The 15,086-nt window shown below is 46.1% G+C and overlaps 1 protein-coding gene across 2 annotated transcripts in view; it reads right to left on the reverse strand.

Annotated features, from left to right (window-relative positions):
* Positions 1 to 12,123, reverse strand: part of AHI1 (Abelson helper integration site 1) — a 185,961-nt gene extending 173,838 nt beyond the window's left edge. The window contains exons 1-5 of one of the 2 annotated variants that reach the window (XM_066605823.1): positions 12,080 to 12,123; positions 7,876 to 7,947; positions 6,384 to 6,508; positions 3,024 to 3,601; positions 736 to 878 (exon numbers count right to left, since the gene is read on the reverse strand). In XM_066605823.1, coding sequence (XP_066461920.1) covers positions 736 to 878; positions 3,024 to 3,601; positions 6,384 to 6,508; positions 7,876 to 7,885 — 856 coding nt within the window. In that variant the 5' untranslated portion in view covers positions 7,886 to 7,947; positions 12,080 to 12,123. Of the gene's footprint in view, positions 1 to 735; positions 879 to 3,023; positions 3,602 to 6,383; positions 6,509 to 7,875; positions 7,948 to 12,033 lie in introns of both variants that reach the window. The other variant, XM_066605816.1, reaches the window with a different exon arrangement.
* Positions 12,124 to 15,086: the final 2,963 nt, after the last annotated feature.

Raw genomic sequence — 15,086 nt, forward strand, 5'->3', positions numbered from 1 at the left:
CCTTGGCCTACAAGCAACCCTGATTTGTTGCCAATTGAATCTTTATGGGGAAAGATGAAGCAGGAGCAGCATAAAATGCCATGACACACCTAGAAACGATTAAAAGTGAAGATTCACCAAATTTGGGATTCAACCACCCCTGAGCAGTGCCAAGCACTAATAAACTCAATCACATCTTGACTAGAAAATGCAATTCTATGCTAAAGTGCTGAAAAAGGTTTAAAAAAATGTATTGCTTTTTGCTGAGTTGAACTATTTTGATATATGTCCACTAATTATCGGACTATTATGAAAGTATAGGCTGTGCTTTACCATAAGAAATCTCTTATGGTTCCTGTGGAACGATGGCTCAGTAATTTGTCAAGTTGGAAAACTCAGCTAGGAGCGGGAGGATCATTGCAGGATAGAAAATACTAGTTAAGTTGCAAATCATTGGGGACACTGAATAGGAGTGAAGGGAACGGAGCGTGGAAACCTATTACACAATACTGGTAAACATGGCATTTGTAGTAGCATCAGGAGTGGACACATTTAGGCCAGTGGAATGAGGATATGGCTCAGTGACGCTGGTGGTAAATGTCAATCAACAGTAGGACACCCCTACAAGAATACAGTAGTGGCTGCCAGCAGATGCCAGAACCTTGTTTTACACATCCAGCAGCTTTTATGCAGTCTCAAATGTCTGAAACAGAATTCAATATTCATTAATCCCAAACTCAAACATACACTACAAACCTGTTTTTAACATTTTCTTAGATTTCCTGCTTTTAACTTTAGGAACATCTTCCTGTATTTCAGCATTCTGCGGAGATGCTTGTGACTGAGGCTGATCCTGTTCTTCTGCTTGGGAGGCCTGCAGCTCCGGAAGAGACATAACACTGTAAAGACAAAAGGTAAACTGGGTTTCACACTCCGGTCATATTATACTCCTTATTAGTTGCAAAGGCAACATTGAATATATTGTAGTTTTTCTACAGTATTTATGCCTCACAACACTTTGGAGAGTCATAACTGTAGTCATTTTTCATTGATGTTCTTGTGAGAGGACTTGTTTTTTGCATGTCAGAGTATATTTTTATGGAATCATTGTTCCATTAAAAATGTTTAATTTCTATTTGATTAATTTAAAAGCTGAATGACAAAAAGAAAATTTTCGTTTTTTTGCCCAATTTGTCAAATATTCTAAATTACACTAACCTCAGTCTATGGCCGCCTGCATCCTGCCTGCAGACGAGAATTCTCGCAGTGGAATGCAGACCTGTGCCCCTGCACAGTCCTGTGGCTTACCCGCTCCCAGCATCTTCTCGCTGCGCTTTGTGCCGGCTGTCGCCCAGCTGGCGCATGCACAGAGAAGAGCCGGCCCGTCGCCACTGATATTTCTGTGCGGGCCTCTATGAGACCCGCACAGAACTAGGACATGTTGCGATTTGTTCTCCGTGTGAGTTTTCACGTGGACAAATCACGGTCGTCTGCCTAGGATTGCGTTATATAATGCAATCCTATGCAGGCGGGTACAGGCGGAAATTCTGCAGGAAATCCCGCTGCGGAATTTCCGCCCATGTGCACGAGGGCCTATGGGTTATAATGATTAAAGGGGTTGTCTCGAGGAAGCAGTGAATTTTTTTTTTTGCCCAGTCCCCCTAATTAAGCATACATTACTAAGCCCCCCTGTAAATGACTTTTCTAGCTGGTTTGTACTTACAGTTCCAGCGTTTCAGCAACTTATAAAAATTTTCCCAAGATGGCCGCCGGCTTTTTTCCCGTCGCTTGCTGTAGCCCGACGTGCGCGCTCCCGAGACGCTACCAGCTGTGTCTCCCTGACAACCAGACGCCCCGCAGCCGCCGACCGGACCCCTGGATTGAACGCGGCCGACCACGGCACACAGTCACCCACCGACAGGCAGCAGGTAACCGGCGCTAGACCCCTGACAACAGACGAAGGCCCCCCCGGCCCAGCGGCAGTCCCCCCGGCCCAGCTGCAGCCCCCCCCCCCCCGGCCCAGCGGCAGCCCCCCCCGGCCCAGCGGCAGCCCCCCCCGGCCCATCACTTACCTGGGCGGCAGGACGGCGGGACAGCTGGGCGGCTTCTCAGGACAGCTGGGCGGCTTCTCGGGACAGCTGGGCGGCTCAAGTTTCTGCACCTTCCTCTAAGAGAGGATGGTACAGAATGGCCGCTCCAGCGCGCTCCCGAGAAGTGACAGCTCGTCTGCGCATGCGCAGAAGAGCTGTAGCGGCTAGCAGGCTGAAGCGGCTCGTGCTGAGAGCAGAAGACCGGACTGCGCAAGCGCGTCTAAAAAAGCAAGCCGCCAGCGAATTTAGACGGAACCATGGAGACGGGGACGCCAGCAACGGAGCAGGTAAGTGAATAACTTCTGTATGGCTCATATTTAATGCACGATGTATATTACAAAGTGCATTAATATGGCCATACAGAAGTGTATAACCCCACTTGATTTCGCGAGACAACCCCTTTAAGGCCTTGTTCAAATCACATGATATGCACACTGGGAAAGCTCCCGACTTACAAGGAAAATGTGACCATGTTGGATTATTAGTCAGATAGCAATCAAGAATGTATCCATTTGACCTCTGTCTGACTGGTATATATCACAAAAAAAGGTACAGAATAGCATAGTATACTACGCTATCCATACAGTAAAAATATGACATGTGAAACATATACACAACAGGAGTCTATGGGTGGCGAATGCCACTTTATAGTATCTGTTTTGCTCTTAGTTAAACTTACACATCCCCAGAAAAAGCTCCTGAGACATATCTGACCATATCTGGACAGTTACATAACTGAAGCTTCTACGAAGACCAATGTGAGGTACTAGACTTATATGATGGCCATGCATACTATGTCACTAAATTGGGGGTATTATAATAACCCTGCTACTGTGACTGTGGAAATCTGGTGCACACAAGGAAGAGCTGGGTGTCCCAATTACACACCCTGTGACCCCCTGCAGCTATCAGTAAAGCAGTGGGTGGTCTATACTTCGCCACCACAAAAATTACCTGGTTTCTGGCTCTGTTTCCACCAAGTCCCTCTTCTTCCTCCTCTTTTTCTTATCAGTTCCACTTTGCTGTAGAAGATGCTGTTGGTCGTCACTGCTGAAAAGATGGGCCCTAAGTTTATTTTTTATCTTTTCTTTGATTTCAGTAGTTTCCTCCTGGGAAACATGAAGTCTATAAGCCTCAAGCAGTTGTTCATCATTTTCAAAATCAGTGTGGCGATGCTGTTCTCCAGAAGCAATGTCCACTGTCTTCTCAGAACGCATGAATCGCTGTCCCTCAAGTTGTGAAATGCTATTAGCATTGGGCTGCGGTACCAAATCTACATTTTCCATTTGACCTTCACTAGGGTTGCTTTTGTCTGTTCCTCCAGGTTTCTTTTTCTTCCTCTTTTCAGACTTTGCATGCTTGTGCTTTTTGGCACCATCATTGCCCCCTCCTTCTTCGCTTTCCCACAGCTGTCCTCTGGGTTTCTTCTTTGTAATCTTTGGACTCTCCTCTTCAGCACCGTGTGTACCGCTCTCTGATGTTTCATGTAATCGTTCCTTGGTGGGGTGAAGACGATTGCTGAATGTCTCAAGCTTTAGAATAAAATGGAAACAGCTCGTCAGAACAAAATGCAATGTAATTTGACCAATAGTTCTTGACCTCCACTTGCAATGGTGTTCTTACCTCCACTTTATGAAGGCCTCATTTTTGTGGCTACAATAACATGTACAATATGAATTAAGGGCATGATCACATTGGTTGGCCAAGCTGAGAGGGAATCAACAAGTATGCAGTCAATATCTACACACTGCAGCAGTTGTAGAAGGATTCTAATCAAGAGATTATTATGTACTGCAGGATCTGAAGGCTCTTTTACACGCAACAATTATTACCCAAAATTTGTTCAATTGAGCTAAAGTGAGCAGTAATCGTTACGTGTAAACGTGCGTCTGTCGTGCTCGATTCGTTCACTTGTCACCTGCATAAAAATAATCGTAAGGTAGTTCGCTTTTCGTTCCGTTTAAATGGCATTCATTTAGTCTTTGAAAGACTTGAGGGGAGGGGTGATTGTTTGCCTTGCTAAAACACAATGATAACTTGTTTACTCATGTGGCAGAAGACAATGGCTTATCTTCCCACTAATTAAAAACCTGCTGGCCAGAGTTTTCCTAGCATCAACACATGCCCTTCTGAGGGAAATGGAGAGGATTTCAAACAATTATCTGTACATTTAAATGTTTAGCATTTTATGCAAAAAAAATCATTAATTCGTTCAGTCATTCAAAGTATAATCGTTGCGTGTAAAAGGGCCTTAACGCAATAAGATAATATTTAATTATGGAACAATCCCTTTATTAAGAACAAGCTCACAGTTAGCAAGAAAATAATTCAGGAGGTCACTACTATGCAAGCACTTTATGTGATGACTTTTGCAAAAATGGGCACCACATCTTAACAGCAAAACACTTAAAGGGGTTGTCCCGCGGCAGCAAGTGGGTCTATACACTTCTGTATGGCCATAATAATGCACTTTGTAATGTACATTGTGCATTAATTATGAGCCATACAGAAGTTATAAAAAGTTTTTCACTTACCTGCTCCGTTGCTAGCGTCCTCGTCTCCATGGAGCTGTCTAATTTTCGCCGTCTAATGGCCAAATTAGACGCGCTTGCGCAGTCCGGGTCTTCTGCTGTCTTCAATGGGGCTGCTCGTGCAGAATGCCGGCTCCGTGTAGCTCCGCCCCGTCACGTGCCGATTCCAGCCAATCAGGAGGCTGGAATCGGCAATGGACCGCACAGAAGCCCTGCGGTCCACAGAGAGAGAGGATCCCGGCGGCCATCTTCAGCAGGTGAGTATGAAGACGCCGGACCGCCGGGATTCAAGTAAGCACTCTCCGGTTTGTTTTTTTAACCCCTCATCGGGGTTGTCTCGCGCCGAACGGGGGGGGGGGGGGGGGTTAAAAAAAAAAAAAAACCCGTTTCGGCGCGGGACAACCCCTTTAATACCCCTGGGAGTAAATACATGCATATTAAAAATACATACAATTATCAAACTTTGTCTATCACCATAACCTTACTAAAATAACAACTTTGATGATTTGAGCATAAGCTCTTTTTAAAGGGGTTGTCTGGTTACCGGCCAAGCCTGCTTTACTAGGGCTGTGTGCATTAAAATAATAAACTGAGATATACTTACCCCTATGTGGCCACCGGGATCCAGCGCTGTAGTCCCGCTCTGGTCCCAGTGATTGTTGCGACAGAGGATGTCTCAGGAAATCAGGTGACTGCTGCAGTGTCACTGCTCGTTCTCCTGGTATCAACGCTCATACCCTAAGTGCTATAATGGCAGAAGTTCAGGAACGTGATACTGCAGCGGTACCTGATTTCCTGTGACATCATCTGTCACAACAATCACTGGGACCAGAGAGGGATTACAGCACTATATCGCTGTGGCCACGCAAGGGTAAGTATATCTCAGTTTACAATTAAACCTCCTATTGTCACATCAAAAGATCTTCAGCATCTGCACATATTGTTCATGATCTGTTCAATCGAATGTTGCCTCATGTGGATTCTGTAATACTTTGTAATGGTATTTCTTATGTAGATCAACATGCAGATCAATAAATATAACACTATAAAAAGGGCTCAATGATTTGGAAGAAGGTAAGAAAGAAATTCTGAGATATCTACATCAAAAGATTCCAGATACAGTAAGGTTTCATGAGAATTGGAGAGCGAACCAAACTCAAGACATTTTTTTTACTTCTCTCTTTACTATTCCGCATAAATATTACATGTTAATCAAGTGAATGACTGTGAGGGTATATGTAGATATTGCCATATGTTTTTTATGCTTTTATACCTGTATGCAAGTTCTATTCAATGCTAAAATGAGAAAAACTTAATATGTCGCCTTACATCAGATATTCCAAAGGTTTGCAAGGCTGAGAGAGATGTATCCAGAAATTCAGAGATGATACAAAGGCCGCGTGCTTGGCTGTTTTCCCAGAGGCGCCGTATCTAGATAACGACTGTTTAACTACGTATATAACTATCACTGCCTCAGGCGGAAAGGCGGACTTCACATATATGGTTATGCGGTGGATTTGAGCCAATGAGACCATTACCCATTCCTAGTGACGTGACCAAAGGGTATAAGACCCCATGTAATCTGTTATAAAGTGCGCAGTCATGTCCCCGTGTGAGGAACTATGCCAGACCGAAGTGTGTGGTGTTTTTTCTTTACCGCCGGCAGCGGGGCATTGGGGTGGGCCTGATTGGTACTGTACGCAGAAATTTCCCTGACAATGACTATAAATAGTTGTACAGTAATTCAGGTTCCCCATACATAAATTACTTATGTGATACATACTACAACACTTTCTTCTTTAGGTGTTTTCTTCGCCTTATTTGTCTTTTTCACTTGTGAAAGGGCAGCATAACTCTGAAAGACTTCATCAAAACGGCTCTTTGTCCTCACTTTTGCCTCACTCTCGACTGTAAATATAGAAACAATAGGATTTATTACACATACAGATACATAAAGTAAAAGATGCAATGAGGTGTCAATCTGAATGACATTTATTTGTGGTCATCACTACAGCTAGATGGGCATTGTTTCAGCCTAACATACTATGTAACTAGAGATGAGTGAGCAAATTCGCTAAGGGCAATTGCTCGATCAAACATTGCCCTTAGGAAGTACCTGCCCGCTCGGGAGCAAAGATTCGGCTGCCGGCGGCGGGCGGGGAGCTGGGGGGAAGGGCGGGGAGGAACGGAGGGGAGATCTCTCTCTCCCTCTCTCCCCCCCCCCCGCTCCCCCCTGCTGACAGCCGCAACTCACCTGTCACCCGCGCCGGCAACCAAACCTTTTCTCCCAAGCGGGAAAATACTCGCTAAGGACAATGCTCGATCGAGTAATTGCCCTTAGCGAGTATGCTCACTCATCTCTATATGTAACTAAAATAGTGAACTGACAGCCCTAATTTCTTCTCTCCTGGAAGTTCTTTCAGCTAATTTATCACCACAACTAAGATACACTTTAGAGATGAGCCAGCATACTCGTTAAGGGACAATACTCGAGGGAGTATTATCCTTTTCGAGTATCTGCCTGCTCGTCAGAAAAGATTAAAGTGTCGGCGGGGGAGAGCAGGGTGAAACGGGGGCGGGGGGGGGGGATCTCTCTCTACCCCTCCTCCCCCCACTCACCCCTGCTCACTCCTGCAACCTACCGCTCACCCCCGCCGGCACCCGAATCTTTTCTGACGAGCAGGCAGGTACTCGAAAAGGACGATACTCGTTCGAGTGTCTGCCCTTAACGAGTATGCTCGCTCATCTCTAATAAACTTTATTGTGGTCAAAAATTAGCTTATAAGAAGGGGCAGGAGAGGAGAGGGCAGAGGAAACCTAATGCTGGGTTTACACGAGACGACTGTCAGCTAAGCGACTGCACGAGCGCGGACATCACTGCTAAGGTTTTTAGCTCTCGTACAGAGAGTTTAGACAGGCAGATCACCGCTATCCCTCACTCCTCGCTCAGCGCTTCACATTCTATGTGAGTCCGCACAGAATCGCAGCAGACCTGAAGTAAGTGATGAACTAAGGGTGCACGATAAGTGCATGAGGGGCGCGCATTTACACGCAACTGCTATAGCTCAAAAACCGTTGCTTGGACAAATTTTGAGCGATAATGGTTGCGTGTAAATCAGTCTTTATTTCGTACCAGTGTTTGACTGTCCATTGAAGTGCCAGACGATGCTAAGCAGCCCTCATTGACTATAACGAATCCCAAGTCAATCATTACTAATAGAACAGCCTGCTGAATGTGAACACATAGTAGTAATTAACTATGGTAACAATTTCACCTGTAGGCATCTTCAGTCCAAGAGCCAAGGCAGATTACACAGAAACATCTTTGCTTTGTTGAAGATTTCAACCTGCACAAAGGAAAATAAACAAATTAATTACGTAAGAGAATAATACACACAATATCTTATGGAGGATATACATATTTGTATGACAGTTACAATGTCACTTTGTTTACACTGACTGGGAACATTCTAGTTTGTATTAACCCCTAACAGTCACATTAAGGGCTTATTTAGAAATTTTAGACGACCGTATATCGGCTCGGTTTTCACACAGAGCCGATATACGGTGTCCTTGTCTGCAGGGGGGCGGGCGCTTGGGGGTGTGAAAGAGCCAGGGAGCAGGAACTGAGCTCCCGCCCCTTCCCCACCCCTCGCCACTATTTGCAATGGGAGTGGCGGGACGGGGGCAGAGCTAAGCGCCGGTACTTAGCTCTGCCCCCACCTCACCCCCTCCTATTGCAAATAGTGCCAAGGGGCGAAGAGGGGGCGGGAGCTCAGTTCCTGCTCCCTGGCTCTTCCATCCTCAAGCAGACAAGGACACTGTATATCGGCTCGGTGTGAAAACCCAGCCGATATACGGTCCTCTGAATAAGCCCTAAAATTGGAAAAACACTCCTGAAAATGTCACTATTTTAGTGCAGATTTAGAATTTGTGTAAGTATATTTTGCGCTTAGCTCCGTCGACTGCAGTGCATTTTAACCGCATAATTTATGTTTTTACTAGCGTAATTTTAGCCTTAAGAATCAGTAAGTTGTATCCCCTTTTATACTGCTGTGGCCATCACTTTTTTATTATTCGTCAATGTAGCTGTATAAGACTTTCAGGTACATATAACTTTTATCAATATTTTTTGCCGCGTGAAGTAGAAAAAAAGCAATTTCACCCTTGTTCTTTGGGATTTATGTTTATGACGTTCACTATGTGGTATAAATATTACATTAACTTTATTCTACAGGTGAGTATGATTATGACAAAACCAAATTAAAGATTTATTATGTTTTACTACTTTTGCACAATATACTTTTTTTCTTTTATAAACAGAGTTTGTTTTTTTTTGCTTAATTTGGCCCCATTTGCCTGATGATGCCTGTTTATGGTGAAACATGTCAACAGGGATAGGGTGCTAATACTGTTTTTAATATAGTAGGCAACCTCCCGCACACAGCACGGTGTCACCAGAATGTCTACACAACATTGCCACACTTCTGTAACCTGTACGGTCACCAGATGTATCACCAATAGAACATGTATGGGACCATCTGGGACGCCAACTTCCATAGCCTACAAGTTTGCACTAGAGGCCGAGTTACAGCAAATGTGAACGGATATGCTGCAGGATACCATATGGAACCTGTATGCCTCTATGCCCACCGGCATCACATTGTGTATCCAAGCTACAGACAGTAAAACAGGGTACCAGAGCCTCCATGCCCGCCCGTATCGCATCTTGTAGCCAAGCTAGAGGTGGTACAACAGGGTACTAGAGCCTCCATGCCCGCCCGTATCGCATCTTCTATCCAAGCTAGAGGAGTCCCAACAGAGTCATTCAATAGCTGAGCGGTGCCTGTGATTGGCTAAGCGCTCAGCCAATGAGACCTGCGCTTTCTGGAGGCGGGAATTTTTCAATCCCCGGCCTCCAGAAGACAGAAGATGACTGTCAGGGCTGGACAGAAGAGCCAGACGGCTCTTCTAGGCAAGTATAATTTTCTTCTTAGAGCTAGGGCTGATTTTCAGGGAAGGGCTTATATTTCAAGCCCTTCCCTGAAAATCATCGCTGCGGAGGTTGCCTGCAACCCACTGCTTTCAATGGGGCCACAGCAGTGCCGACCCCATTGAAAGCAATGGGATAGCATCACAGACTTCTGCCACGGCTGTGGCAGGGGACTCTTTCATCCGCGCGGTCCCTGCGGGGATGAGGGAATCCTCTGCCATAGCTGTCACAGCTGTGGCAGAAGTCCGCGATGTACTCCCTATGTTTTCAATGGGGTCAGCACTGCTGTAGCCCCATTGAAAACACCGAGCGATATCGCAGATTTTTTCTATGTGCTGGGAGGCTTGAGAGTAAAAACCTCAAATGGGTATGAAACCATTGAAAATCATTGGTTTCATAATTATGTGTTTTCACTTGCTCTCACATCGCAAAAAAATATATCACTAGTCGGTAAGCATCCGAAATGAGTATTTTCAGCTTTTTCCCAAAGGTGTACTATAAACTCAGTGACCGATAATGGTAAGAGCTGAGAATTATTTTAGTCGAACATTTTGGGGGACAGTTTACAGGGAGAACTCAGTGGCATGGGTAATAGCGGGCTCTGGCTGGCATGGTTTAGGGTTCGTTCACATCAGCATCTGAGGGTTTTGTTCGGAACCTCTGTTGTTGATTTCCGCTAGAAAACAGGATGAAACAACGCTAGTTCATGCTGTAAATTCCGGCAAAATACCAGACTCCTGGCGGAAATCTAACAGATCCCCATTATGGTCAATGATGGGCACTTTGGCGCTGTTCGCTTCCATCATAAGACGGAACAATTCAGCTAGGGAATGCTGTGTTCCTGCTCCCTAAGGCCGGGCTCACACGGGCGGACCGGATTCTGCATGCTGGCAACCCTGGGTACCTGTTGTTTCTGACAGTTTTGTTTTTCTTTTCAATATTTGTATTTCCTGCGCCATTGCTTAGAGATGACATGGGTACCTGTGACCCATTAACAATGTTAGTTGTGTATGGACTGTGGGTCGGACGGCTTCCTTTGACTTCAATGGAGGCCATCTGTGCGGATTTCACAGCAAAATAGAGTATGCTGCGATTTTTCCTCTGCTCACAGAATACGCAATTTGTATCTGCAAGTGTAGCGATAAAGTGACTTTACATGCTTTTTAATGCCCGCATGTGGAATCCATCCATGTGAGCCCGGCCTTAAAGGGGTTTTGTCATTTAAAATAAATCAATACTCCCCTATTCCAATCGAGTCAGTCTTCTTCCGGCATCTTCTCCTGGCTCCTGCAGTCCCCCCGGTCACCTTATCCCCAGCCAGCTGGATCCTCTTCTTGTTATGGAGCATGCATTCCTCGCATTCTTCTTCCGGCAGGTCAGTGTAGGTTACATGACTAGCGATATAGCGTTCACTGCCTAGGAAGGAATGCCGATCTATTGCCTAGACTGAGCTTGTGCGCTGTCTCACCGCCAGAGTTCACATACTATTGCAGAGAGATACTGAACATGCAGTCTCTGCAGTAGCTCGGCACTCCCTGCTAGGCTGTGAATGCTACATCACTAGTGACCGGGTACACTGCCTAGGAAGAAATGCCGATCTATTGCCTAGACTGAGCTTGTGCGCTGTCTCACCACCAGAGTTCACATACTATTGCATAGAGATACTGAACATGCAGTCTCTGCAGTAGCTCGGCACTCCCTGCTAGGCTGTGAACGCTACATCACTAGTGACCGGGTACACTGCCCTACTGGAATGAGACTGCCTGTGAATGGACGCTTCGTCACCGGAAGTAGGCCAGCTGGAGGTCAGGTGACCTGGGGGACTGCAAGAGACAGAAGATCAGAGGGAAGAAGATGCAGTAAGAAGACTGATGGTGGAGGAGTAGGTAAGTATAGCATTTTTGTTTATAGCAGAACTCTTTAATGGAGAATGAACACAGAATCCCCCAGCGCTGGTGTGAATGAGCCCTTATGTGGGCACTCCAGCTAACACTATAGATGTACTATTATGGGATGCTACATACACTAAGTGATGAACTATTATGGGATGCTACCGGGAGCCGGGGATGGATTCTCTATCCCCCACCCGCTGTCGGCCTCTGAAGATCACAGGGTGCTGTAAGATCTGCCTCTTCTCAGAGTCCCATAGACTCGTATAGAAGGGCGTTCGGGACTCTGAGAAGAGGCAGATCTTACAGCACCCTGTGATCTTCAGAGACCGACAGCGCTGGACCGCGGGTGGGGATAGAGGATCCATCCCCGGCTCCCGGTAGCATCCCATGATAGTTCATCACTTAGTGCGGCGGGTCAGCTTCCCAGTAAGTGCCGCAGGTTATGGGCCGCTCTCTGGCCGCAGGATAGTCCTTGTTACATTGGGCCGGCTCCGGGAGAGCGCCGGGCCGTACTGGAGCCTGTAAGCAGAAACCGTCCCGCGACTCACCTGAGCGGCCGTTATATAACCGCACTGCCGCTCTTCCGTTACTTACTGCAGCCACAACAGCTCCCCGGTTACTGGCCCCGCCCCCTGTCGTCACCCGGGCAACCAGCAGCCAATCGGCTCAGCAGGAGCAGCTGGGCGCCGCCATTAGTAGCGGGTGCGGAAGTGCTGCGTACGAGGCTGCTCTGCTGTTTTTGTGTCACGTGCACTACATAGACGCAGTAGTAGTGAGATGTTACTGCATTCTTGTTGCCGCAGCTAGGGGGCGCCTGACTGCTGAGAGCTCAACTGCTGCAACAAGGAAAATAATAATGTGCGTTTTTTCATTAGTGTGTCTGTTCCCCTAAACAGCGCTGTGTGTGACGTCCGGGGCCATAGAAGCTGCAGCTCATTGCGGCTGCCTCTGACTAGCTGAGCAGCATACAGCCAGGGTGCAAAGATGGCACCAACTGCAGTACGTCCTGCTACTCCTTGTACCGGCTGCTTCAGTAATGTAGCAATACTAGTGTTAGGGACGCTGATATCTCTGCACATGGCCAGATTTGCATTGCTGAATCCAGATCGGCTACCCACCTCCGGATTCCCCAGCAGATACCGCCCATAGCATGCTACAGATAAGCGATTTTTTTTTTCTCCCTGCACACTAGCGAAAATCAATTGGGATCTAGGCGAAATCCACGCGGACGGCTTCTATTGAAGTCGATGCGACCTGCAGCCCTTCCATAATCATCACTGCGTAAAGGTCGCAGATCCGCGTCATCGCCTAGCAACAGCGCACCATTATCTGTACAGTCTGTCCATACGCAGCGCAGATAAAGAAAGACTGCGGACAGGTCGGCACAGGGTCAGATTCCACTGCGGGATCCGACCCATCCGTGTGCAGGAGGCCTGAGTGTAATTCGCTGTGTGCCACCTGCATGTGATAATCGCACAGCATACAGAAAGTACACAGTGACATTGCGTACCTTATTCACTATCTTAGCGTGTATGTGAGCGGCATGCGCGCCAAGATAGAACATGCGATGTTTATTGCAGGCTGATATCACTCAATATGTATGATTGGCAACATGGGAGCCTACGGCAGAGTGGTACAGCTTACCCGCTGCAGAATACTCTGTACCAACACAGTCTTGTGAAGAAGGCCTAATACGTACTGAGGCTCCGTGCGCACGAGAGAGAATCTCACGCCAGTTTTATGCGTTGTGAGACATATGAACTACATTCTTTTGAATGGAGTCCTATACATGAGCAATTTTTTATATTTTTTTGCCCTAACAGTGATGCTGCAAGGTTAGAAATCAGAGCATGTTCTATCGGAACGCCTCACCCATTGTTTTCAATGGGATCTTTAACCCCTTAAAGGGGTTAAGCACTTCTGTATGGCCATATTAATGCACTTTGTAATGTACATTGTGCATTAATTATGAGCCATACAGAAGTTATTCACTTACCTGTTCCGTTGCTAGCGTCCTCGTCTCCATGGTGGCGTCTAATTTCAGCGTCTAATCGCCCGATTAGACGCGCTTGCGCAGTCCGGTCTTCTCCCTGGTAAATGGGGCCGCTCGTGCCGGAGAGCTGGTCCTCGTAGCTCCACCCCGTCATGTGTGCCGATTCCAGCCAATCAGGAGGCTGGAATCGGCAATGGACCGCACAGAGCCCACGGTGCACCATGGGAGAAGACCCGCGGTACATCGTGGGTGAAGATCCCGGCGGCCATCTTAGTAAGGTAAGTAAGAAGTCGCCGCAGTGCGGGGATTCGGGTAAGTACTAAACGGTTTTTTTTTTTAACAAATGCATCGGGTTTGTCTCGCGCCGAACGGGGGGCCTATTGAAAAAAAAAAACCCGTTTCGGCGCGGGACAACCCCTTTAATGACGTGGACCCTTTTTTTTTCCATCTTCATTTTTTCCTCCCCCCTTTTAAAAAATCATAACTTGTTTATTTATCCAAGGACATCGCTGTATGAGGGCTTGTTTTTTTTTTTTTTGCGGAACGAGTTGTATCTTTCAATAGTACTATTTAATGTATCATACAATATACGGAAAAACTGTAAAAAAAATTCTAAAATGAAAAAAAAAACGACATTCCACCATCTTTTGGTGCATCTTGTTTCTATGACGCACGAACTGTAATAAAAATGACATGATAACTTTATTCTGTGGGTCAGTATGATTACTATGATACCAAACTTGTATAGTTTTTTTTACTGTACTACTTTTATTATTTTTTAAAGACATTTATATTTTTATTCTTTTTTGCCGCCATCTTCTGCGTGCAATACCTTTTTTATTTTTCCGTCAACATAGTTGTGCGAGGACTCATTTTTTTCGGGACGCCCTGTAGTTTGCGTTAGTACCATTTTGGAATACATGCAACTTTTTAATTGCTTTTTATTGCATTTTTTTGCGGGTTAAATATATATTGTTTTATAATTTAGATTCTTTTATTGTAAATAAAGATTTTGTTTCCTTTTATTTGTTTTTTCTCAACAATTAGTAAAACTTTATTGTTCTCGTTTTTACTGTTTTTGCTTTGATCACCTCTGCAGTATGATGTAATGCCATATCATTACATCATACTGCGATGGGGCATGCAGTCTATCAAGCTGCCCCACGGGGATGGCTTGATAGGCATTCTGCCAAGACAACCCTGGGGCCTTTCAGAAGGTCCCTGGCTGCCATGACATTGCACGGCTTCCTGCAATCTCATCATGGGGGGCCATCTGGGACCCCCAAACATTGTTCGGGGGACTTAAATGCCGCTGTCAATTCTGAGTATTTAAATGGTTAATAGCTCTGCTCAGCCGCACGGCTTATCGGTGCTGTTGCCGCCGGGTGTCGGCTATAATAAGCAGCCAGTGCCCATGCTGTATGAAGGGAGGTCGTCCTGTGATCTCCCTTCATATATACCCCAACCCTGCAGGACGTAACTGTACGTCCTATAGCGGAAAGGGGTTAAAGACATCTCAAGGCACTCACATGTCATGCAATGTGATGTTTCCCATTGAAATCAATGGGAAACACTTGCAATCTTCTAGCGTATGTGAAACGCGCCTGA

The sequence above is a fragment of the Eleutherodactylus coqui genome, chromosome 1 (assembly GCF_035609145.1).
Source record: "Eleutherodactylus coqui strain aEleCoq1 chromosome 1, aEleCoq1.hap1, whole genome shotgun sequence".
NCBI lineage: Eukaryota > Metazoa > Chordata > Amphibia > Anura > Eleutherodactylidae > Eleutherodactylus > Eleutherodactylus coqui.